This window comes from Ictidomys tridecemlineatus, chromosome 3, assembly GCF_052094955.1.
Source record: "Ictidomys tridecemlineatus isolate mIctTri1 chromosome 3, mIctTri1.hap1, whole genome shotgun sequence".
NCBI classification, from domain to species: domain Eukaryota; kingdom Metazoa; phylum Chordata; class Mammalia; order Rodentia; family Sciuridae; genus Ictidomys; species Ictidomys tridecemlineatus.
Window position 1 is genome coordinate 95,486,090 of NC_135479.1, and position 26,836 is coordinate 95,512,925.

General features: G+C 40.3%; 1 protein-coding gene across 2 annotated transcripts in view; it reads right to left on the reverse strand.

The window, feature by feature from the left end:
• The window catches only part of Gfm1 (G elongation factor mitochondrial 1), a 53,265-nt gene extending 29,062 nt beyond the window's left edge, over positions 1-24,203 (reverse strand). Inside the window, exons 1-10 of one of the 2 annotated variants that reach the window (XM_005325707.5) lie at positions 23,593-24,202; positions 22,571-22,723; positions 21,626-21,758; positions 20,993-21,197; positions 18,670-18,786; positions 15,828-15,978; positions 12,258-12,415; positions 11,466-11,550; positions 1,764-1,901; positions 158-259 (exon numbers count right to left, since the gene is read on the reverse strand). In XM_005325707.5, the coding sequence (XP_005325764.1) occupies positions 158-259; positions 1,764-1,901; positions 11,466-11,550; positions 12,258-12,415; positions 15,828-15,978; positions 18,670-18,786; positions 20,993-21,197; positions 21,626-21,758; positions 22,571-22,723; positions 23,593-23,640 (1,290 nt within the window). In that variant the 5' untranslated portion in view covers positions 23,641-24,202. Of the gene's footprint in view, positions 1-157; positions 260-1,763; positions 1,902-11,465; positions 11,551-12,257; positions 12,416-15,827; positions 15,979-18,669; positions 18,787-20,992; positions 21,198-21,625; positions 21,759-22,570; positions 22,724-23,592 lie in introns of both variants that reach the window. The other variant, XM_078043496.1, reaches the window with a different exon arrangement.
• Positions 24,204-26,836: the final 2,633 nt, after the last annotated feature.

Here is a 26,836-nt window from a genome sequence, read left to right on the forward strand (position 1 = left end):
GTGGTGGAGCACCCGTCTTGCATGTGTGAGGCAACGGGTTCGATCCTCAGCACCACATAAAAATAAAGATATTGTGTCCATCTACAACTAAAAAAATTTTAAAAAAACAGACTTCTGGCATGCAAGTGATAAAAAGCTTTGAAATGGAAGAGCTTACCATAGAAAGGTCACTGTTCTCTTTGGTTGTGAACGTGTCTCCACTAGCACAGTCAATGCCAAACAAGGCAAAGATGTCTCCAGCATACACTTCCTCAACATCCTGAGAAAAGAAGCAATACAAATCAAGACACAATTACAAAGTAACTGCACAAGAAAAACTACAGAAAAACAAAGCAGAATTTCCTTCTGCAGAGAGTAACCCATGCAGCACCAACCACCATTCATACCAAGACAGCTTCTACAGGGTCTTTACTTAAGTACACCTCAACAGACAAGATTTTCCCCCTAATGGAAAACTCAGAGCTATGGCTTCATCACCTGAAGGATCTGAAGTATTCAAGTAGTGACTGTGCCTCACAATTCTAAAGAACATGCTGGGGTTGTGGCTCAGTGGTACAGCACTTGCCTAGCATGCATGTGGCACTGGGTTTGATCCCCAGCACCACATAAAAAAACTAAATAAGCAAAATAATAATACTGTGTTCATCTACAACTAACAATATTAAAAAAAATTAAAAAGCATGTACTATCTGTGCTACCAAAGTTAGACAATGAGATCATAAAAACAGGCATGTACAAGGAAAAACTGCAAAGGAAGTTTTGCAAACAAAGGAAGCGAACAGAGCACACTATACTAAAAATACATTAAATTTCTAACAGAGGCGAGCAGTCAAAAACACAGGAAGGCTAAGAACCAAGACCAGCTGCCATGCTTCCCAGCAATTTCCTCTGAGATTGACAGTCATACATAACAGCTGTGGAGTGATGATGCAGCCTTGCATCTTGCTTTGATGACTACAGAGAGGTATGTATTTTTTTGAAAAGGCTATGACAAGCACTCATCCTCCCAGCCTGCCCCCTGCTGCCTATCTCACAATGCAGCAGAGATTTCCGACTTCAAGTCAGCCTATTCCTCTTCCCAAGAGTGAGAAAAGTCATGGCCCCTCCCCCAAAATTTCTAAGATTTTGCTTAGACTGAAGAATTTCTCCAGGAACACAGGGCTGGACGGTGGAAGAGTGGGAGTGGGCGCAACCTCGTGTACTCGGGGTTTCTGCCAAGCCCTAACCAGAAGGACTAAGAAGACTATGACAGATTCAGAGCCAACTCAAGCCCAAAGTCAATGACCCAGACTGGACCATGAGCAGATTTGACCACATGGCCCTGCAAGGGGATCTACAACAGGACTGAAAGCTCTAAGGTTAAACAGATCTTTCATACCACCACATTTCAGAAAGTGAACACAATGAGCCATGTGGAAAATCACATGAATGTGCAACCCTCACTGATCTGTAGAAACTACATTCTGCTGTCCTAAATGCCTACCTAGTACACTCACTGCTGCTCATGAGGAGAGTGCTGCACCTTGTGTGGAGTCCTAGGGAACAACCTGGCCTTTCACTGCATCCTGGCCGTGGAGGAAACTCACAACCAGTGGCAGGCAACAAGGCCCACACCTGCCTATCTGGCTTACAGCAGCACACTCCTTCAGAGACAGCACATGCAAGGAAGACGCATGTATTCAACCAGAGGTGGTTTCCTAGCAGGGCGGGGGCGCCAGCATAATGGACTGCTTCCGCAGGGATGGTGCACATCCCTCACTTGCCTCCATCATGTCAGCGTGCATGCGCACTAGCCGCTGCACCCGCACTCTCTTTCTGGTCCTCGTGTTGTAGATGGTGTCACCCTTCTGTAGCAACCCCTGGTAATTGCGGACGTAGGTTAACTGTCCAAATCGACCCGCCTAGAAGTCAAGATGGGGTGTGGTAGAAGAATAAAGAAAAATGTAAGAGTCAAAATCAAGAGAAAAACTTCTCAGCTACTTGCAAATACTTTCAATTTTAGTAGCCCATCTTACATACATATCAGTTTATCATCTCAAATTACATGACACTGGCTTGGAAAACAAAAGAAATTAAATGGTTGCTGCTGATCCATCTTTTGGTATCATAACCCAGAATACTTTTTATATTTCCTCTAAAATAAAGGTTATTAGCAAAGAAATTCGATTGTGTAAGGAAGTACACCTTTGCCTTCTAATATTATTTCTTAAGTTCAGTTTAATACTGTAAGACAGGAAACAGAAATGAGGCATAATTACTGAAAAAACAATTTTAAAAAACCACAAATGGCAGGAGCATACTACATATCTAAAGCCGCCTTTGGTAACCACATGGAAAAAACACTAGAATTCTGTGAAGGGACTGAGTACACTAACACTGACCAATTAAATATATATTTAAAAGCTGCCAGTTTTTACTAAGTTAATTTACAGGCTTAATACTATAGCAATAAAATCCAAACAGATCTTTAAAATTTAGTTTATTATTTAGATTTTTTGGTACTAGGAATTGTATCAAGAGTGCTCTACTACTGAGCTATAGCTCCAGCCATTTTTAAATTTTGAAACAATCTAAGTTGCCCAGGCTGGCTTTGAACTTGTTATCCTCCTGATTCGCCTCCTTAGTTGCTGGGATTATAGGTGTACACCACTGTAGATTTTTAAAATTTGAGTAATGATTTAAAAATTCACTCAGGTAAAAACAAATTTTTCAAAACTATGGTAAAAAGAAAATAACCTTCACTAATATAAAAATGCTAAGTGCTCATGAAAGACCCCCGTTTCCCTGTCCAAGGAGAATCACACGAAACACTGGCTGCAAAAGCGCAAGAGGTTTGTTTATTGGGACACAGGCACCTGCGGGTGCCCAGCAGAACCTCAGCCGGAGCTTTGGTGAGCTGGCACACCGGGCTTGGGGATACAGAAATTTTTATAGGGTAAAGGGGCAGTTTTCACGCGTGGTAAACAATAGGTTTCTTATTAATTTTAAACCCAGCATATAGATTACCTAAAGGGCAAAGTTGTTTTTTACTGTATGCTACTGAAAAAGAACCACATAAAAGCTACATATTTGCACTCTGGTCCTCTTGTTCCTGCTTATTCAGGCATGCCTCGGGACCCGGTTCTCTGTCCTTTTTCAACCGGTTACACCTAACTAATTATTTGAATAACACCTCTGGTGCCTGCGTAGGTTTGTGACATGCCTCGGTGATTTTGCAACTAGGCCTGACGTTGTTGGGCTGGGGTCTTTCATTCCCCCCTTTTTCTTGATCATGGATAGAATCTTATATCCATTGTCCTGTGTTTTTCCTGAGTCATTCCCAGCATGGCCTCCATTTTAGATTTCACTCGGTATTAGACCCGATTTACCTAACTACACTGACTGCCTAACTTTAAATCTGGCTTCATTCCCCCCTCTAATTTGGGAACTCCTTACTGCTGTAAGGAAAGGGGGCGAAGATCTTTCTGACTTCTTCAGGCTGACAAAAAGGGGCGATGTTGGGGCAAGCAGTTTGGAGTCCCCTTTTAAAAATCGGGTCTATAGAGTGGTCCATGATAGGCTGGAGGGCCATTTGAGTGATGGGTGGTCTATAAGAGAAACAAGAATTCATTAGTACTGGAACCCTATTGCTGCAGCAATAAATGCCATAGTACAGGAATATGCCAATGAGTATGATGGCAAAGACAAAGACTAACAATGTTTTCCACCAGGAAGTACCAAGAACCAGAAGCTAAAATACTGTTTTCATGATAAAGTTGCTGAGGACATGGCTTCTATCTGAGCATGTAAATCTTTAAGGATATTTGTCACATTGCCAGAATTATCAGGGATGTAAACACATCATTTAACTCTTAAGGTTACAGTTGTCCTTCCCTTAAGATATAGTTTAATAATTTAATATCATCTGATTTTGCAAAATCCTTTTTTTAGTATGACCTGTGTCTAATAGAGAAATCTAATTCTGTTACTTAGGGCTGGATAACCATACTAGCAAACACCAAGCCTACCTGTGTAGGTTAGGAATATCTGTGGGCCTTAAACTAAAAAACTACTCTGGCAGTTTCTTTTGATAGTTATCAGGCATTTTTACCTAAGAATCTCTTTTGTAGCCTCCAGTCTACTTATGGTTGGAGGTTACATTTAACTATTATTATTATTTAAAATGTCCAGGAACAACTGTATTTTGGCTTTTGACTGTCTTTGCTAAGTGTCTAAGATGAAGCAAGTCAAACTGACTTCTGTTTCTACCTATGGTTAACAGTCAGCCTCCTGGGAGTCCTCGGGAACTTCACAGAAGCTTCTCAGTTCTGCTAGTGCCATTTGTACAAGGATGGGTCCAGGCCTTGTTTGACCACGTGGCTTCCCTCGGAAGCATCAGGGATGTCTCCCTTTTCTGATGACCCTCCTCTTCACAGCAAATGCACTGATTGGCTTTCTGTCCTCCACTGGTCTCATTAATCTCCCTGATCAGGAGGTTATGTGGCCTAGAGTTGCAAAGCCCTTTGGAGAAGTCCCCTATCCCTGATTCAGACTGACTCAGAGGGCAAGAGCCAAATTTTTAATTTTAAAACTTAATCTTAAACATCCAGCAAATAAGTCAACAGCCTTATATTAAGAGCACTGGGCTTTAATGTCTATCTCTCTATCCTGTAGGTGATAACTTCTTGTCTTAAATTAACCCAGGTTGTTAGTACCTCTGTAAAACATTAACAGGCAATCTTTAGACCATCTAAAAGCAAACTACAAAACAAAACTAATTAGGATAAAAACATATTTAGTTTATGTAATAGCTACCTTGAATTTTGGCAGAGTTATACATTATAATTCCCCGTTTGAGGTCCTGGCAATCGTGACAAAAACCAACTTTTGGACACAGCCTTAAATGCACTGAAATCTGGTCTACTTTTTTCATAGTCACTTTTACATGAGATGGGACATAGAGCCTTATCTCAAGTAAGGTGGGGCTCATCATAAGTCTTAAATATTATAGTTCTGAAGCTGATCTTTGTTTTTTAGACATCATTTTACAAAGTTTACGTAAAATGTTGCTCAAATTTACATGAATATTGGCTAACACAACATAATATCACATCTAAAACATGAACTAAAGAAAGGCTGAAAGCTTTTAACTTTTTGTAGAGAAGTAGCAAAGTACTTTTGTGTTTTGCAATAAAATCTTTACATTGATTAGGCTCTCATTAACTTAAAAATACATCTAAATTGTATCTCAGTGTAAAAAATTAACATGAAACTTTTTCTTAACTTATTGATAATAAGTACAGTTATAGAACACAAATAATATAAATAAATAATATAAATGAACTTCCATCATGTTTTTCTTTGAAGCCTAAAATTACCATACAATTTTAGTACACCAGCTTGATATAATGTTCTTTCTAAAGCTTTTACCTTACATACTTGTATACCTGGAAGATATGAACACATTAATGGCACCAATTACATTGATGTTTTTATAATAACCAAGTTTAGCTTTTAAAGAAATAACATAGCACAATTCTCTAAAACAACAGCACTTGTTTAACCAGCTGTTTAATTTCTTTAAGATTACTTGCTCAAAAACTTACACAGACTTTTTTTACTTAATCATATAGACTCTTATCCAGGAATCTAGAACCTTTTAGTTTCTCTTTTTCATCTGTTAACCTCCTTCAGTTCACATTTTGAAAAAATACTTGTAAATTTTTAAATTTAAGCAGATTTAACATTTTATTAAGGCCTTTTTGAACATCTAGAAAAACTTATAAGCTTAATTTTAAAGACATCTTTACTTTCATCTGTTTACCTAATTTAAATTGAACCATTTGAATCACGTGAATCAAAGATATTTGGATCCATTTTTAAATTTTTCATGAGCACTCCTCATCTGTCAATTGTCATATCACTGCAGGATATATGGACATATATACATACAGACATACCGACATACAACACGTAACACAAGTGTAACACATAACACAATGGTGAAGGTCTTACAGCTTTCTCAGGTGAAATCTCACTGCAATGTTAAAAAAACTCCAGTTGATCAAAAATAGAACTTATCAGAAAAACATTAACTTGTCTGTAGGAACAAAATCATGAGCTAAAAAAAAATACAGAATCTAAGGAAAAAGCAAAAGTCCTAAAAAGTTGACCGGCCAGTAATTAGTAAATGCTATACAATTTACTCTTTGGTTTAATCTAGTTTGAGTTCAGGTAAAAGACACTTTTATTCTTTTTTTTTTTTCCTTTGGGCCTGAGCTCCAAGCTGCTTCTGTTTGCATATCAGCGTAAGCCCTGGCTGAGGTCTGGAAGGAACTGGGAAAACCGGAATTCTTGAGCAGAAACTTTATGCCTAAGGCATTTTAACCATAAGTCACAATTTATCTTCCTATGCTAGAAAAATTTGCTCACACAAAACTGAAAATAGGATCTTTCTTGATAATATAAAAGCCACCATCAGAAGAAGTTTCTTCAGGATCATTAAGCTACTTTCTTTGTTCTGAAGTTTTTAAAGTAGTATTAAGTTACATTAAATCACCTGAAAAAAAAATTTACACACTACCATGTATATTTAAAATTAAGCTTTGAAAATTTCCAAGACTGTTGCTAATAAATGCCATTTCAATAAGCTAGACCAACGTTTTAATTCAACACTTTTTTTGAATCTTACACACTGAGAGAAACAGATACCAAATCATAATTTATTATTCTTGCCCAAATCAATACACTGTATACCTAGTGAAATCTCCTTAGGCTACCCAGTTCAAAGATTGATGAAAAAAAAAAAAATAAAAACTGAATGATTGGGAGTTACTTGCCAACTTGGAAGTAGAGTTTTTTTTAAATTTTTTATCCTAAGTATTTAAGTTCTCTGGTATAAACTATCTGAAATCTTAAACTAAACAATTACTTAAACCTAACTTTTAACTGCAAGGTTGTGCAATGTTTCAGAAACCCATTCAGATACCAGATTGTTACAAAAAGCACATTTAGCCAAAATCATCCCCAAGAAACAATCTATGATAACCTTTAAAACAGACTATTGAAAGTTACCTATGCACCTTAGGGAACCTGGGCAGATTTTACTAATTATCTCATGTCTTTCTCAGTCCTGCAACCTGAATTGCTAACATTTCTGACCTGCGAAGGAAGGGAAGCATCCAGGAGGAATGGATGCGGGGTTGGGAGTGTTGCACGGCCCATACGGAGGCAAATGTGATTGGGGCTTTCCCTCAGTGCCATTTATCTACCGGTCACCCTAGATACCAATGAGGACTGTCGGAAGGGGGCTCAAGAGAAAGGAACCTTAAGAATTCGTCTGAGAGTAGCCCAGACCGGAATTCCTCAGTTGTTCCAACTTCTTTCCTCCACCTCCACGCATCCGAGGCAGACCGGGATTCAGGACACTGTGTACTCACACCAATTGCTCTCCAGGCCCAGACAGAAAAGTTGGAAACGGCTTTGGCAGAACCCAACTTGCCTGCTCTGTACTGAACAGGTGATTGAGAGCTGCCTAGGCCGAGAAACCTCTCACCCGAGTCTTGTAGAGTGGCAGCTGCACTAATTGCGTTTAAGTAGCCGTCGGGTGCCCACCTTACCTCCAGAAAGAAAGAGAGAGAAAGATGCACCTCAAACAGACATGGGGTGCGTGCACCTACCTCGGTGTAGAATCTGTCTGGGACAGAATTTATAACTGAAAGTTCGGCTCCCATCCCCAAAGCCAATTCAGGGTTAAATGTTCCTTCCTTAGGCCAGCCCGCATTGAGTGTTGGCCATTCCACAGTGCAGAGTGTATCTATTTTTTCTTTTTTGACCTCTACCGAGAGGTTATCTGCCTGATTTCGGACGTCTTGCCAATGGTCGAGGGTGAGACTCAAAGGGGTCGTGATTGATTGCCCCATGTTAGTTTTAGATGAGGAGATAGATTACAGAGACAGAAACAATAACACAATAATCACAATAACACTACAATCAGACCGAATAGAAAGATGGCTTAGGTGGAGCAGAAGCCCCACCGTCACCTACAGATGGCTTAGGTGGAGCAGAAGCCCCACCGTCGCCTACAGATGGCTTAGGTGGAGCAGAAGCTCCACCTTCGCCTACAAAAATCCCTGGGACGTCTCCCAGGGTGGCAGGGGAGAAGTCCGAGTTCGTCAACTCCTTCTCAAGCTGCCCAGAATACAGAGCGACTACGAGTAATCAATCGTACAGATGCAGTGCATAGAAACAAAGTATCAGTCAAGGGTTACAAACATAGACGTGACACGACAAACACAACATGAGCTGGCCAGCTTACCTCCCAGTGATGCCGGTGGTCCTTGGGCAGGGATCCGGACGGGGAGGGGGTCCTTTTCTATCTCGGTGGGACCTCCAAAATGAAAGACCCCCGTTTCCCTGTCCAAGGAGAATCACACGAAACACTGGCTGCAAAAGCGCAAGAGGTTTGTTTATTGGGACACAGACACCTGCGGGTGCCCAGCAGAACCTCAGCCGGAGCTTTGGTGAGCTGGCACACCGGGCTTGGGGATACAGAAATTTTTATAGGGTAAAGGGGCAGTTTTCACGCGTGGTAAACAATAGGTTTCTTATTAATTTTAAACCCAGCATATAGATTACCTAAAGGGCAAAGTTGTTTTTCACTGTATGCTACTGAAAAAGAACCACATAAAAGCTACATATTTGCACTCTGGTCCTCTTGTTCCTGCTTATTCAGGCATGCCTCGGGACCTGGTTCTCTGTCCTTTTTCAACCGGTTACACCTAACTAATTATTTGAATAACACCTCTGGTGCCTGCGTAGGTTTGTGACATGCCTCGGTGGTTTTGCAACTAGGCCTGACGTTGTTGGGCTGGGGTCTTTCACTCAAAAAGTACAGAATCAGAACAATTAGATTTAACAGTCCATAAGGTACAATATAAATATTTAAATATTAAATGTTTGTCAACAGATAAAGGAAACATGATGAATCAGTGGAAAAGAAAGAAGAGAATTGTTCATAAACTGGCAACTAGACAACTGGTTTCTATTTGGAGTCAGAAGAGATACATTAAAATCTACCTCACAACATACACCAGAACCAAATTCTAGCAGGATCAACAATGGAAAAACAAAACCATAAGAAAGCAAAGGAAACAAAAGTAAACACTGACAAAATATATACAAAGAAGAGGGTTTCTAATGTTAAAAATGATAGAATGACTAAAGAAAAAGACTGATATATTTGACTATAAATTTTAAACTGCTAATTATTTTTTAAAAAATCAACTTCATTAACATGTGACTCCAATAAGAAAAAAACAGACAAAACAAAAAGACAATAGAAAAGAGAAAATCTAACTGCACTGTAAATATACCATTGAGAGTTCTTTGTCAGTGGGAAGTAGTGCAAGATGAACACTACATGATTTTTCATTAATTAAATCAATAAAATCATAATACTCTGTACTATAGTCACTGAAATAACCATAAATTCTGAGAGTGTGAAAGCAATCTGAAGCAATCTGGTAATATAAATTAATACATTAAATATTAAGATTTTTTTGTAAGTTGAATTCAGTATTTACTCTTCTAGGAAAACTTCTCACTGCAATGTTACATTTTAATTTAAAATTACTTAAACTATTTTTAACACTTGCAGCCTATCCAGTATTTTCCCCATTAAAAATATTAAGAACAGAAGCAATACCCCAACAAAAACACATTTAGCACTGAGCCTTGGATTCTAATACTGCTATCCAGAAAAAGCAAACAGGATTCCTTGGAGAAATGGCTGCTTTTAGGGCTGGGCATGGAATATACAAGACAAGCCTGAAGCACCCTGCAGTGACAGGAAGTCAGGAAGTGTTCAACACAACAAAACACTGGAAGGGGACACTGGAGCCAAGTGCAAGAGCTCCCTATGGCCAAGCCTGGCCAATCTGAGCAACAAAAATAACATATTAGGGATTATAACTTCAAGTACAATGTAAATATCCATTAAGTTCATACCAATAAAAATAAGTGACCAACTGAATAAATAAATAAATGGGGAGAAGAGCAAGTCTCCCATACCGAATTCCAACCACCCTATGTAGATTCTATTCTCTTAAAGATGTAGAGGGTAATTTCCACCCCAAAATGTGAGCAGAGAGGGACTTCTCAAGAGTGCAGTAAGAGGAGCAAAGAATCACCTGGTAGCAGAGAAACCTGAAAAACCCTACCCCAGCTAACATCGACAGTAACAAGCCATGGTGACAGTCTGTGCCCTTAATGTGATGTGACAAGAATGACTATCTTTTCAGTCATCCTCCTATAAACATATGACCCCCATCTAATCACTAAAGAAACTCAGGGGGCAGTCTACAAAGCATTTGACTAGCATGTCTCAGAAATAGCAAGGTCATAAATAAGAGAAGTCTAAGAAGCTGTTACAGTCTAGAGAAGCCTAAGGAGACGTAGGACACATGATGGGACACTGAGATAGAAATGGGACATAGGCAAAACCCAAGGAAATTTGAATAAAGCATGGATTTTATTTAAGTACAATATATAAAATACTGGTCCATCAGTGGTGACATCTTTCCATGTCACAAAATATGCATCTAAACACAATTTTTAAAGTCTGAGTAATATTCACAGTAAAGATATACCTCAATTTATTAGTTGAACTAGAATTCCTGCATTTTCAATTACTTCTAAGAGTTCCATTTTATCAACAAAGATGTGAGCAAACTAGAGCTAATATTAGCACATGACCCTTCATGAGTTCCTCAGGACAGATTCCCAAAAGCAAACCCACTGTTATTTACAACAATGAAAGCCTGGAAACAAAAATGTGCAATAATTACAAAATTTTAAGCAAATGATAGTATATTTAAGAGTATTAAGTTGCCATTTAAATGTTTAAACTCTTTTTTTTATATTTATTTTTTTAATTGTAGTTGGGTGTAATATCTTTATTCTATTTATTTATTTTTATGTGGTGCTGAGGATCAAACCCAGGGCCTTGCATATACTCTACCGCTAAGCCACAATCCCAGCCCCAATGTTTAAACTTTTAAGGGCTGGGGCTGTTACTCAGTGGTAGAGCGTTTGCCTAGCATGTTTGAGGCACTGGGTTCGATCCTTAGCACCACATAAAAATAAAGTCATTCTGTCCATCTACAACTACAAAAAGTTTTTTTAAATGTTTAAACTATTTATAGAAACATGGGTCATATGTATTATGATGTTAAATGAAAACAAAAGTTATAAAGTAGTATGATACATAAAAAATCTATTATTTTAAACCACAATGAGAGGAAATGCTTCTAAAAACATGGGACTGTCAACCCAAGAACTTCAGAAATTCCTTATTTGTTCTTTCTACTTTTCCTGTTTTCCAAATCTTTCATATGAGGTACAGAGTCATTTTGTGATAGGAATAGAGCCTAAAAGAAAATAAAATTCCTACTGACAGAAGTTAAATACACTAGAAAGCAACTTACCTCAAGTTTAAAAGCCAGGCCTACAAATGGGTGGGAGTTATCCCTTTGGGAGTTCATTAAGATTTTGGTTTTCTCTTTTGAGTCACTGAAAATAAAATAAATATAAATCTATGGGGTAAAATATTTCAAATTTATTTTATCAGCGTATTATCCAAGAAAAAAAGCACACATGACATTTCTGACCTCACCCACAATAAAATTTTACTGAAAGAGATCAGTAAGAATTAAGTACTTAGGGCTTAGTTTCTACATAGAGATAGAACCGGAGTACACTAAAAAACTGAAAAGGTTTGATAAAGAAAAATAATAAATAAGAGCTTAAAAAAAGTTTGTTTCTTAAAAATAGTTCTTAAAATTAGGTCTGACTGGGATAGGGATGTAGTTCAGAGGCACAGTGTAAGCCTAGCATGCATGAGGCCCTGGCTTTGTTTCCTAGCACAACAACAAAAAAGAGTGTGTGTGTGTGTGTGTGTGTGTGTGTGTGAGAGAGAGAGAGAGAGAGAGAGAGAGAGAGAGAGAGAGAGAGAGAGAGAGAAAAGAGCTAAAAGAGCTGGTCTCAAATGAGAAAATCTTCTAATGATATAAAGCTTGAGAGGCAGATGGTATTTCTAACTCACAAACATGATAGGGAACTTGAATAGCAAACGTCTTTCTATATCCCAAAATTGTTACCCAACTAGAACCGTGATCAATTTTTGCAAATTATGAAACAAAGTCATAAATGTGACTAGAAGACTCATTCTTAGGGTCTGAAGTTTTTGCATAAATTAAGATCCAAGTGCCAAGACTTACTTCTCCTGATTGAGAACAGCATAATTCGGGACCTCCGATGGATCTGGGAGATATTCTAGAACCGCATCTAGAAGAGGTTGGACTCCTTTGTTCTTTAAGGCACTTCCCAAAAAGACAGGAGTAAATGATCTATTTAGAGTAGCCCTTCGGATTGCAAGCTTCAAAAAATGAAAGAAAATTAATGATTCATTCATGTTAACATTTCATTTTGTGCTTCAGGGCAATTACAAACCAATAAATGAATAAAGTGAACTGACACTCTTCAGAAGAGTGCTGACTCTAGTGGAGACCAAAATCAGGCCCCAATAACTTATAACTTAAGGTCAAAATACAATAATAATAATTCCCTTTTTCACACTTAACATTCCTGAAATCACTAATTTTTTTTAATCAAAAAAGTATGTACACATAGAAATTAGATCAATGCAAACTGTATATTATTATTAAAATGTGTAAAACAGAGGAAAAGGCAATACATATGCAAAAAAAAAGATCTATTCGCAGGTAACCTATTTTAGGGAGGCACAGAGAACTGGGCAAATCGGAGAAGACAGAAGGGCTTTTACTGAATGCCTTTCAATATACTTTTTAAATTAAACTGTATGAAAGTAATATCTATTTTAAAAAAATTGAATATGCACAGAAAACCAAACCGTACAAACCACTCATAAATGAAGGAACAGGATAGTAGCAGACTCTAGAAAAAGGACTCCTCCCCCACCCCTTTTTGCAAGCCCAATAAAGCTGTTCTGCAGGCTGAGCGAGGGCTGCTCAATGGCGACGTGGTAGAGTGTTAGCTCTAGCAGCTGGAAGAGGCCAAGAGTGCAGCTGTTGCAAATCGCCATGGCAGAAATATGGCAGCATGCAATCATTTCTTAGTCGTCACAAAAAAACACAGAACTGGTTACCCCAAGACACTTCAAGGAGAACATGTGCAGACATTTCTAAACGTTACTACAAGGAAAAGCAGGACAAGAGCTGAGCACAATAAACGAGGGTATAAAAAGAGGAAAATATGCATGAGAAGTAAGCAATTATGACTGAAAACTGTCTGAAAGCCTCACTTCTGCTCTTGTTAGGAACCAGAAATTGTTAGGTCACTAACTACTGAGGCTACATCAGCCACCATGAGCTACCAGGTCACATCTTTGATTCCCCACTTGCCCCAAATATACAAGTACGGACATAAGACCATCTTACCATACTTACTTTACACATACAGAACAAAGAAACACATGAGAGTGGTAGGTAAATAGAAACAAAGAGACTGAAATGTGCCCAACAAATGTGCCCAACTGTTTTCCCCAGTGCTTGTTTTCTTAAGAATCACTGCTGCCTCTCCATGTTCTTGGTAGCACATCCTACCACAATCTGGAAACAGAGGACACCATGTGCACCGTTTAGCAGAAGTCAACAGGACCACAGCCTTCCCGGCAAAGGCTGCCTGCAAGGCTGGCCTATGCCTGCTCTCTGGGAACTCGGATTTCAGGAGGGTCCTCACCATTCTCAGAACTGGCAAGAATGATTTGCTGTCCACAACATGGTGTGTGCTAAACACTTGCTTTCTTTATGGAAATTTGAGTTATGGGTATGAGCTACGTAGAGGGTGTCTATGCAAGGCACCCTGTCTCTAACGAGCTTCCCTAATGGCCACACCCATGCCAGAGGACCTCAGCAGTCCTGGGTAATTCCACTGGGAGAGGACACTGTTGGCTACCCGTGGCTTCATCTCATGTGCCATGTTCCTGGGCTGAATTTGCTATGTACCCTCTCACAGAAAAAGTCACAGTAATGATGACTATGTGCTGAGTCCTGTAAGTCCTAGTGAATCACTGACCCTGGGAGTGGTCCTGGAGAGCCCTTTAATAGACTTTAATAGTTTTTGGGAAAACTAACTTCAATCTTTTTGAAAATTGTAGTAAAACCTACATAAGATGAAATTTACCACTTTTACCATATTCAAGTGTATAGCTTAGCAGCATTACATACACTCACCAGTTAATATATCCATCCCTACCATCCATCTTCAGAACTTTTTCATTATCCCAAACTGAAACTGTATCTATGAAACAGTAACTCCCCACTAACCTTCCCACTAGCCCTGCTGTGATTAGAGGTGGAATGACAACCTATCTGTTCTTTTGCAACTTGGCTTATTTCATTTAGAATGTCTTCAAGACTCATCCATGTGGCAGCATGTACCAAAATTTCTTTCTTTCTTTTTTCTTTTTTCTTTTTTTGTGTGTGTGTGTGTGTGTGTGTTGCTGGGGATTGAACCTAGGGCCTTGTGCACGCGAGGCAAGCAGTCTACCAACCGAGCTATATCCCCAACCTCCAAAATTTCACTCTTTTTAGATCTAAAAAAATACCACATTTTGTTTATCACTCATTCACTAAAGGACATATGGAATATTTTGCCTTTTGGTACTTCAGGAGTGCGGCTACAGTGACTGAATATAACTGCTTGAGACCCTTCTATTTTGGATATACCCGAGAAGGAAAACTGCCGGATCAAATAGTAATTGTCTTTCATTTCTGAGGAACTGCCATACCATTTTCCACAGTGGTGCACAAGGATTCTAACCTCCACATCCTTGCCAGCAGCTCTTATTTAGTTTATACTGCTTGGAATAAGACTCATCCTAATGGGTATTAAGTGGAATCTCATTGCTGTTTGATTTCCATTTCCCTAATGATCAGTAACATTTAGCATCCTTTCTTGACCATTTATATATCTGCTTTGGAGAATGTTTATTCAAAAAATGATTATTGGTCATAGATAAGAATCTCCCTATTTTTATAGAGCTAACAATCAAGTGAAGGAAACAATAAGGCTTTATGCAATGTTTCCCAATATTACAGCAGTGTTACTACTAAGAATTAGTCTGTTAATACTTAGCAACCTCATATCTTAACCTGTCTTACTGCTATAACTTTTTAAAAATATATATATTTACTTTTTAGTTGTAGGTGGACACAATATCTTCATTTCATTTTTATATGGTGCTGAGGATCGAACCCAGTGCTTCACGCATGCTAGGCGAGCACCCTACCTCTGAGCCACAATTCCAGCCCCTGCTGCTATAACTTTTTTACATTTATTTTCTCTCTTTTTAATAAGGACATAGCCAAAAGGTTGACTGTTTCAGTATCTTTTTTCTAGAACAAATTATGACCCCTTTCTCATTTGAAGACATTACACAACTAGCTACTTTCAAAAAAAGTAATATGACATGCCAAATACTATTCAAGGAAGCAGATATATTAAATAAATTTCACTCATATCTTGTTAATAAAACCTGTGCATAAAAGCATCATGTGCCCTCCCCCAAATAAAGAAGGAAAAAACCCTATCTGCTAGTATAAGAATTATATTGATCCTTTCTTTCTTTTTGGAACCATGAATTGAACCTAGTGTCACTTAACCACTGAGCCACATCCCCAGCCCTTTTCACCAAGTTGCTGAGGCTGATTTTGAACTTGTAGTCCTCTTGCCTCAGTCTCCTGAGTTGCTGGGATTACAGATGAGGGCCACCACACCTGGCTAAGAATTATTTTGAGAGAACTTGCCTTTAAGTCAGAAATGGAGGGGACTTTCTCCTCTAGGAACAGCTCCCCAAACTGCTCATCTGAGTTGGCAACACATTCGATCAGCTCCTGCCGGTGGTCTGCTGCAGCAGCCCTCAATTCAGCAGGAATTTCACCATATCGAACAGTCTGACTGAGAAAAGAAACGTTTCACTTAGTACTTTAATGGTATTCAGTTAAACATACAAAGCACCAATGGGAAGATATAAATAATGGCTAATACATTTTTTATAGGTAAGGAAAAGCATGATATATTTGTACTCAATCAGCAAATATGACTAATATGTCTTTAAAATTCATTCAGAATAGTGGGCAAAGGTACTTTAAACAGCAAAGCAACTTGCTCAGGGTTGCACAACTAGCACATAGAGGAGCCAACATTTAAAATGGTCCACTATAATGAGGAAAAAAACCCTTCATTTTTTAATAGAGATCAATTCTACTTTTATGTCAGCCAAATTTTACAGAAGATTATGCTAAATGATATAACACAAAATCCTTCCCAATTTAATACAAACTAGTCTGACCTCATTCTAGAAATCCAAAATGAGTATATACTATAAAATTTAAAAAATCACTTGAAAATGTATCAACTAAAGCAGACATTAAACTTCTTTTCAATGTAGTTACAGAACTCATTTTATTGCATCCTAACTGGAAAGTACATAATCTTGATTTTATGTTTGAAGTGATCTGAGCTCTTAAAAATCCTGCAAACCATAAACTTGTTTATCAGAACATCACATTCTCTAGCAAGCAAGATTGGAGATCTCACTCTACTCCTTTTTTAAAAATAACAACCCTGACTACAGTTTGTGGTAAGTAAGGTGGGACAACATGGCATATCTCCATCTTGAGACCTGTCTCCACTCTAGGAGCAAAGCAGATAAAATCACCAAAAAAAAAAAAAAAAAACTTGCAAAGTCACCATATTTGCTTATTTAACAACAGTCTGAAAGTTTTTCAAGGTGTTTATAAAAAAAAATAAAAATTAATGCAAAAATAATTAGCTTTTAAGAAAACACATTCTTTAAGACAAAAGATAACTACAGTTTAAAATAATCCTTAACATCCTGAAGAACACCCTTCACAGCCTTGGATCTTGACTCCTTCATCCAGGCAGGCTCCACAGACTTCAGCCTTCCCTGCACCTTCTGACAGACAGACACCCCCATGCACTTTGAGAAGCCCCACCTGTCATTCTGATGTAAAAAACACAAAAGGACCTCTACCTGAGAAATAGCTACCTGATAATTCCTTGCAAACTCTAAGAAGTGGACTCCTTCACTCATTCAAAAACACCTTTCTAAGTCCCTGCCATGAAAAAAGCTGGACTGTAAAGCAATAGCAACAGAACCTTGGGCCTTATGTTAAGGATGACAGGTCAATGCAGCCATCCTCACTTAGCTGTCACACAGGGAGAGAAACCTTGTTTTCTGGGCAGCCTGTATCCTCTTCCTGCCTACAAGCTGGCTGATGAGGACAGATTTCACAGTTCAGGATCGCAGCGTCACTCCCCTACCTGTCAGACCTGTGATTCTAACTTCACAGCAGAAGGAGGAGGTCCCTCAAACAGCAATAGCTCTGGAGAAGCTACCCCCTACCCGGCTTGCTCCCCAGAACACATGACTCTCCACATCACCAGATCTGTATCCTCAAAGTGTGATCTGTAGCAGTACAGTAGTGCACTGCCTGAGAACTTTCCAAAAATACAAATTCTAACCCCAACACCAGAGCTACTAAATCAGAATCTCTGGAGGTGAACCCAGGCTACCTGTTTTAATGAGCTCTTGATTTGTATGAATACTAGGATGTGATAACCACTGGAAAATGACAGTAGTGTGCAGGCAGAAGTCACTGAAATGTTGACTTAACAAATACAACATGGAAAAGCTACCAAGCTGGGCACAGTGGCACACACATTAAGTACTTCCAATTACTCGGGAAGCTAAGGCAGGAGAGTCCCAAGTTCAAGACCAGCCTAGGTGACTTGGTGAGACCCTGCCTTAAATAAAATAAAAAGGGCTGGGATCTAGCTCAGTGGCACAGGGCCTCCCCAGCATCCATGAAGCCCTGGGTTCCATCTCCAGCACCACATGAAGGAAAAAAAGTTATAAACTTGCTTCTTGCATTTCCTAAACCACATTCACACAATTGTAAGTTTTCACATATGTACTGTTTTACCTTTGTAATATCATGAAGCAGGTAACAGCAATACTTAACAATCCTTATCTCTCTTTATTTTTACCACAACACCCAAGACACAGCAATGCTGCCTTTTAAGTCCACAGCATGAGTGAATGAAGGGACCAATGAACCAGAGGGAAAGAGACACTAGCAGTTCAACCCAGAGGCGCCCACCCTGAAAGCACCCACGTGTAGCAACATGAGGGGAGCAGTTGCCCGAAACTTAACATGCTCTCTGTCAGAATGCACACCAAAAAAACCAGGACCAAAGGAACTAAAATATAGTCCCTCTGGAGAATATTCTTCCAGCCACATTTCTAAAACATGTTTACTCTACGTTTAAAGAGCATACTCTTGCCACTTTGGTGTTTTCTAAAGTATATATAAGGATATATTTTTAGTTAGGCATGGAGGCACATGCCTGCAATCCCAGTGGCTCAAAGGGCTGAGGCAAGAGGATCATAAGTTTAAGGTCAGCCTCAGTTACTCAGTGAGGCCCCAAACAACTTCACAAGACAATGTCCCAAAAATAAACAAAAAAAGGGGGTTAGGGATGTGGCTCAGTGGCTGAATGCCCAGGGTTTAAATCTTCAGTATCAAAAAAAAAAAAAAAAAAAAGTATCTTTTTAGCACTTACCCAAAGTCTCCATCAAAAAAGATGGCGCGTTCCTCAATGAGATCTATAATTCCTCGAAAATTACCTTCCAAACCAATGGGTATTTGCACAAATGCTGCATTATAACTTAGTTTAGACCTGGAAGATAAAAATGCCCTACTTACTTTTCTTCTCTCAAAATCTCTTTCAAGTAACAAATGTAAAAATAAATCAATGGCAGACACTGTAGAAACGAGAAGCATTTAGAAGAGACAGCATTTTAGAAGAGACAAGCAGTGAGAGAGGACTGGCAGCCAGCCTCCAAGAGCTTGGGAAGCCCACAGCCCTGCTAAGGCAACAAAAAGAACTCCAGAGCAAGAGGCTTCCCACCGCATCTCCTGAGCATGCAAAATCAGAAACACAGGGAAGAAGAAAAACAAGGGGCTGGCAAGGAAATTAAAGGATGGTGGAATAGCTGAGCCACCTCTTGTTCTTAGATCCTGACAGCAAAACTAAGTGCAGCTATCTGGAGAGAGAATTTTCATAGGACACACTCATAAGTCTGTCCCCCAACCAGGCACAGTTACTGATAGGAACTGCACTGACCTGGCAGGATTCCCAGGGAAGAAACGTCTAGCTGCATTATGGGAGCCTGGACTCTAGACTTGCATGGGTAACTATGGGAGAGAATCTGAGGATTGCTACCTGAAGGAAACTAAGAACTTGTGAGAGAAATATGAACTCAAGAAAAAGCACTAACCTCCAGAGTTACCAGAATAAAGAAAACTAAAAATTTGTGAATTACCCCTATTAAAAGTGTTCCAATAAACAAAAAAAGCTTATAAAAATTAACTACATAATTTCTGAAATATTTTCAAAAGATAGGCTAAATACCCAGCAACTTGGGAGGCTGAGGCAAGAGGATGGCAAGTTCAAAGCCAGCCTCAGCAGCTGAGCGAGGCCCTGTCTCAAAATAAAAAAGGCTAGGAATGTGGCTCAGTGTTAAGTGCCCCTGGGTTAACCAGTACCAAAAAAAGGGGGGGGGGGCTAAATACTCAGAGGGACACAGATTAGTATCAAATTCACAAGCTAGAATATTAACCTTAATAATTCTCACATGTTGCTGGGTGTGGTGGTGAATGCCTGTAATCCCAGCGGCTCGGAAGGCTAAAGCAGGAGGATCACAAGTTCAAAGCCAGCCTTAACAACTTAAGGGAGGCCCTAAGCAACTTAAGGAGACCCTGTCTCTAACTAAAATATAAAAAAGAGCTGGGGATGTGGTCCAGGGGTTAACTGCCCCTTGGTTCAATCCCCAGAACCAAAAAAAAAAAAAAAAAAAAAAAAATTCTCTCATGATCCAGCACAAAATAACAAAAAGCTTGATAGAAAAGTGAAGACACAGAAACCAAATCTAGACATTCCAAAATCAGCTTAATGAGTTACAAAATGAGAAAGCAGATAAATAGGAGTGGAGCAAAGAAAGAACCAAAGTAATCAAAAAATGATGAAAGACAATTTTCTTGGGAATTCAGGAAGACTTGGTAGGGAAAAAATCCATGTACAGCTCAGTCCAAGAAAGTCAAGACAAAAAGTAAGAACATTTAGTTTTTACCAAGAAAACATTACAAACAGCCTCCAAAAGAAAAACATGACTTTCACTTTCTCAAATACGACACTCCCATTCAATTTTCTGTTTCAGATACATCACTCTCAACCTATCCACACATTTACCACCTGCACCCATTAGCTGTGCTGTGAAACTTGAGCAGGACGCTACGGCTGCACTCACAAGTCCACAAAAGTGAAAAGTAAGCCCTTCACTTGAAAAGCCAGGTGAAACACACCGTAGGAAACATGAAAAGCCAGGAAACATGAAAGGCCATAAGCACCACTGGCCACAGCTTGTGCAGGATGCCTCACTGTTGTCTTGCACATGTCTTATCATCAGAAAGCAAGGGGACTGTGTCTCTGTGCCCACTATGTAAACACATTCACTAAATCCCCCAAAATTAAAACAGAAGTGACCCTTCAGGTTGTCTAAATAGAATGCAAACTACTTCTAGAACCTAGATTACACCTTCTCTAATTACAGCAAAGCAATATCAACTGCCAGATATCTTCTGAAGTCATCTTTAACCTCCCTAGAGTTCATCATTTTTCCCCCATTTCACAGAGGAAGTGGCTGATAAAATTACACCATAACCCAAACTAATGAATTCAGTGCTTCATTTACTAAGTTACTTAAAGACATGTTTTTAATCAAGGAAAGCATAAAGACAGAGCTTAGCAACATGCTATGAATGGGCCTTCTGGAAGCAAAGCTAGTTGTCCAGATCAGGACACCCTCTCTTCTGAGGCTCAGTACCTCATTTGCTGCAGGGCCCTGGCCGGGTTGGAGCCCATCCGGTCCAGTTTGTTAATGAAAGTTAAAAAAGGAACACTGTAGCGTTTCATCTGACGATGGACAGTCAAGGTCTGGCACTGTACCCCTCCGACGGCACAGAGAACAAGGATGGCGCCATCCAGCACTCTCAGAGCCCTTTCGACCTCTATCGTGAAGTCCACATGGCCTGGTGAGACAAAGCAGCATGTAAGGTGGTAAAAGAGTGGTCTGAAGTTTTAATCCAGGCACTATTAGAAGGCTCTGTAGCACTGCTGGTTTTGTAAGTCTTCTAATTAGAATGCAGTTTCCTCTGCTCACCAATGCCATTCACCCCCATCAGGTCCAGAGAGATCACTCCTACAAAATATAAGGGCCTGGGCAACTGTGGAGTCAGCTACAATCTGTAAAAGGCAAGAACTTAATACTCACATGTATGTGCATTATTTTTCAAGGAAATCAACAAGTGCTTCAGGTCCCACATCTATTTTCTCTAATAAGAAATCATTAGTAATATTGATTTAATTTGATACTCAAAAATAATCTAGGTCAGAGTAGAAGAAGGAATCAAATGTGCTTCTGCAACAGAGCTACAATAAAGGCAAGACCCTAACTCACCAGGAGTATCTATGATGTTGATGTTGACATCTTTCCACATGGTATATGTAGCTGCTGACTGAATCGTGATTCCTCGCTGTCTCTCTAGTTCCATGGAATCCATGACTGCACCAACTCCATCTTTACCTTTCACCTAAACACAAGTATGACAATTCAGACTTCTGTCTTTGCATCCCAACAAGGAAAGCGATCTCTACTGAAATGGAAACAATATACAGTTAACTTGGACAATCTTCAGACATCTAACAGTTAAACTACAGCATCTCAAAAAGTAGATAACAGTCAGCATGTCTTAACAGCCACAAAGCTGTCCTCCTTCCTGCTAGGACAGACCAGGGGAACATGCCAGTCTTAGAAATATCCTTGCTCCCTCTGCACAGCTCCTTCCCACCAGCTCTACCTCAGTTCATCAACAGGTGTTAATCCTTCCCAGTTCTGCCTCAGCTGGACAGAGGCATTCACAGGAAGGATTCTGCTCCTGAGAGTATGTAATTTAACAAAATACTCTTTACCTGAAGAAATAGTTCAGGATGGAGAGTTAAGTTACTCCATGCCACATGTGTTCAGGAGTCTCAAATTTTTTTAAAATACATTTTTTCCAACATTTATTTTAAGCTCAAACTATATGTCATTTTAAACCCATGTGTCCATTTAACATTATAAATGTCTACCCATTATTAAAAACTATATAAGAACTATTTTAACGGTTGCTTAAGAATAGATTTTATTGGTTTAACATTCTTAAAACATAATCTGCTCAGGATACTAACAGTGACAGTCTCTGGAGCCAACATGGGCTCTCGCCTCTGTGTATGTGAATGTGGTTAAAAAGCCAATGTTAGTGCTCTTCTTATTCTCTCAGGTTTTTTGAGGTTCACTAAATCATAAATATAAGACAACTAAAACCGAGCTCTAATTATCTGGCATCAACTGTGAACCACATACCTCGTGCATCTTTGCGATCCTGCCAGTATAGTACAGCACCCGCTCTGTTAACGTGGTCTTCCCAGAATCAATGTGAGCGGAGATTCCGATGTTTCGGATTTTTTCATTAGGAATTATCCCTGATGAACACCATCGGCAGGCCTTCCAATTAACCTGAAGAAATGAAAGGGCTCAATTCAATGCACTTTTTAGAAGGATAATAGGCAATTAAAATGAAAGAATGGTGGGCATCTTTCCTCCAAAAAATTTCAGTGAATACAAGAAATCCTGGAGAGGCAGAAGGGGAAATGTTTAAACCTGCAACACCAAAGAAGTAGCCACAAAAGAAGGCAAAGAACATATACTCTTTAGAATTAGCTAAATTAAAACAGAAAAATACCTTTGCCAAATGTTAGCTTGGAAATTCATTGGAGCTGCTTAAAATAAAATCAGAAAATAGCTCCTAAAACTATTTAAATACGAAACAAAGAATTTAATTTAAATTTTCCATAAATTTTCTCTCCTTCCTCTTCACTGTGGCTCACAGCAAGGGCATTTTGAGGATTTACAATCCCAAGCAATAGCTTCAAGACAGCCCGGCAAAGGCTCCAGATTTTCTCTACAAAAAATAATGAAATATTTTTAAAACTACACTAGCAAGGGGCGGGACACTGGACTTCATGGCCAAAACAAACTTCTTCCTACAGAACTGCACGTCCAAAAGTGCACAGCAGTCACTTCTGCAAAGGAGGCAGCAAAAGGACGTGGAAAAGGTGACAGCCTTGCTGATCCACAGAGAGCGAGTGACACGAGACGCAAGGACAGGGCCGGCTGAGCCCGGGCCTGCCCGGCCCCACAGGCTTTAGCGTATCAACCTGAACCTTGGCGGACACCGACCACGGAGAAGCGCCTGCAGCGGAGCGCAAGTCAATAACCCAGGCAGACGACCGGCTCAGGCGCGGGGCTTGGGCAGCTCCTGGGGACCGAGGGATCGCAGCCCGGGCTCCTCCTGAGGACCGAGGCTGACACCCCGCCGCACGTACCTGCCTCCCTCGCCGGCACAGAGCCGAGGCGGTACGCACCAGCAGCATGCTTAGTGAACCTAAGCCCCGTCCTTCAGTACCGGCTCCCGCAGGAAGTCACCGCCACTCCGACTCGGAATCACGCCGGCTGCACGGCAGAGCACTTCCGGGGCGAAAGCACGGAGGCGCTAGGTGCGGAGCCTCCGGCGGACGGGCGGCGGCGCCCTCTGCCGCCTGGAGGAGGAAGTGCACCCCCCAGCGCAGAGCCTAGTGCCCCGGGGAGCGCTCTCCTGTAGAACCAGGACGGCTGCGAAAGACAAAGACTTTAAACAGGGCTGTTTGTATTCCGGCGTGGGGAGGTGTTCATAACAGAATTTAAGTGAAAAGAATGCCAAATTGCCGACGAGGTTCGCGCAGTGTTATAGATTCCCGCGCGCCTGAAACGTGCCTGTGGTCGAGCCCCAAGAACCTGGAGCAAGAGGTCGATTACCGACTGCAGATTACTGCTCTTATCTCACAAGGTTGCATTGCTCCGAGTAGTCAGCTGCGCCGCCAGACCAGGTGGAAGGTGGCGACCTGCAGTTTAGGTGCCACCTCCCGTCTCCAAGGACGTGGCCTGATAGGTCCAAAATTCTGTCTCAAACCCTCCCAGCAGCCTTCCTGGTGCACGAAGGAAATCCTCCTGAGGCTCCCTCCACACTGTCCCCCTCCCTCCCCCTGCTGCTCCCAGCCCTGACTGTCCCCTCTCTCTCCTCCTGGTACTCCAACACTGTCTCCTCTCCCTCCTCCTTGTGGACCAGCCCTGTTTGTCCTCTCTCCTTCCTCCTGACGCTCCTGTGGCTCTGAGTGCCCGCCTCTGCCCTGGCTAAGGCCCAGTGACTGATGGCCCTCTTAAGCGGGCAGAGGCCTCTCTGCTGAAACTTCTCCGCCCAGTGAATGCGGGGTTGCTCTTTGCTCTGCTTTAGTGCAAGTTCAGTGTTTTCCTTAACTAGTAGATTTTTTAAAACCTGGAGAGGCTTCCTGGACACTGGACAGCTCCCCGCTGGCACCTTCCCTGCCTGCCCTTTCTCAAGGCCTCAAGAACCCAACTCCTCACGAAGGCTAGGCAAGTACTCTTTATCACTGAGCCACTGCCCCAGTCCTGAATCTGACCCTTAAATCAGTAGTGGTTCCCCGGTGTTTTGTTTTCCTTTTGCATTTTGTCAATCATCGACTGGGTGCTGAAAGAGTCCTTTAATCCGGAAGTGCCACAAAAGCACCCCCTCCCAAGGGGGCAGAAGCAGGGAAAGACTTCTGGCTCAGCCCTATGGGAATCAGAGGGCTTCCCCCAGGGAGGTGCCATCTCTGGTCTCTATAGCTGCAGTCCTCCTATTGTTTCCTGACCCCATGGTCTTCAGGCACACTAGTCAGGTGTTTTGTAGAATGTCCCCCACATACATTTTATAATTTCAGCTTCCACAGAATAAACAATAGCCTCTGTAGAATAGGCAGAATCTTGTGTTTCTCGTTTATGCTGCAGTCCAGTGATTTAGAGGATGATTTTGAAGTCTCAAGGTTCATCAAAAATTAATACAATTCTGTATCAATGTAGAAACAAGGAAGTCTTTTTTTTTTAAATAAAATCAAGAATGCTTTTTTTAATTCTACTAAAACCAAGGAAACAGTTAACCTCCATGGCTGTCTCTGCCATTGATCACAAAGGGATGGAGAGTGGCTTTGGGACATCTGCTTTTGGGAACTGAGACTGTGGCTTTTTGTTATTGTAATTGTAGATGGACAGCATGCCTTTATTTTATGTTGTGGTGCATGAGGATCAAAAACAGTACCTCATGCATGCTAGGCAAGAGCTCTACCAAAAGAAGTTTGCTTTATAAATACAGCCCCAGCCCTGTGTGTCTGCATTTTTAAAGCAAACTTCTGCCTCTACTTTCAGCAATTTAAGCTAGCATACAATGCATATAAATTAACTCAAAAAGTTAGCTTAAATAAATTCTTACTCAAGTGTTATGGCTTTTATAAAAAGACATTTTACATTTATGATTTACACTAGACAAAAATGAGTGTTAAGAGCCTGGGGTTGGGGCTCATGGGAAGAGCACTCGCCTAGCACGCATGAGGCCCTGGGTTCAATCTTCAGCACCACATAAAAATAAGATAAAAGTACTGTGTCCACCTATAACTACCAAATAATTTTTTAAAAATCAGAAAGGAGAAAGATCAGTTTATTTTAGTTCAAATGTTAGTGGTCAAAGACAATTTCTATAAAAGATAATTATGCACCTGTAGCATACTGTTGAATACTTTGTTAGCAAGTCTCATATTTGAACAAGTGTAAATACATCAGGTGATCAGTCTGTCTCTTTTGTCTATGAGAAATTTTCCACAGTTGGGTTCTTTTTAGGGGCCAAGTAGGACCATTGAAAAAAATCTTATATACCTGAGGCCACATACAGAACATTGATGATTTCTAAATGTCACATTTTATAAATGTCCTCTAAGAAAGCATTGTGGCTTAAGAAGAAATATAGGTTTACTTCAATTTTTATTTCCATAGCAAGTAATTTGTGTTTTAGTCAGCTCTTTTTGCTGTTGTGACTAAAGGATCTGACCAGCACACCGGCAAGGGAAGAAAAGGTTATTTGAGGGCTCATGGTTTCAGAGGTCTGATTCCAGAGAAGGCCAGCTCCATTCCTCAGGGCTTGAGGTGAGGCTGAACATCATGGCAGAAGAGCGTGGCAAAGGGAAGCTGCTCACATGACAGTGATGTGGAAGCAGACAGAGAACTCCACTTGCCAGATACAAATATATACCTCAGGGTCACGCCCTAATTCCCACCACCTCCAGCCACACCCCACCACTTCAGTTATCACTCAGTTAATCCCTATAAGGGGATTAATTCACTGATTCAGTTTAGACTCTCACAATCCAAACATTTCTCCTCTGAACCTTCTTGCATTGTCTCATATGTCAGCTTTTGGGGGACACCTCATATCCAAACCATAGCAGTGGGGAACAAAGTTCTGTGAATTCTCTGCCATGTAATGGGAAGAAATTATACTATTAAGCATAGTTTATTAAAATGTGTTTTCATATTTGAACATAATTGTTCAAGTTATCAATGTAATGATTTAGGCAAAAGGAGAACAATGAAAGTGTCTATTGAGATTCTGTTGTTAAGTCAATTTAGCAAGAGTGTTATTTGAAAAGTTATGGCTTTTGACAACTTCCCAGTATGTTCTAGAATGTTATTATAATATGTTAGTAT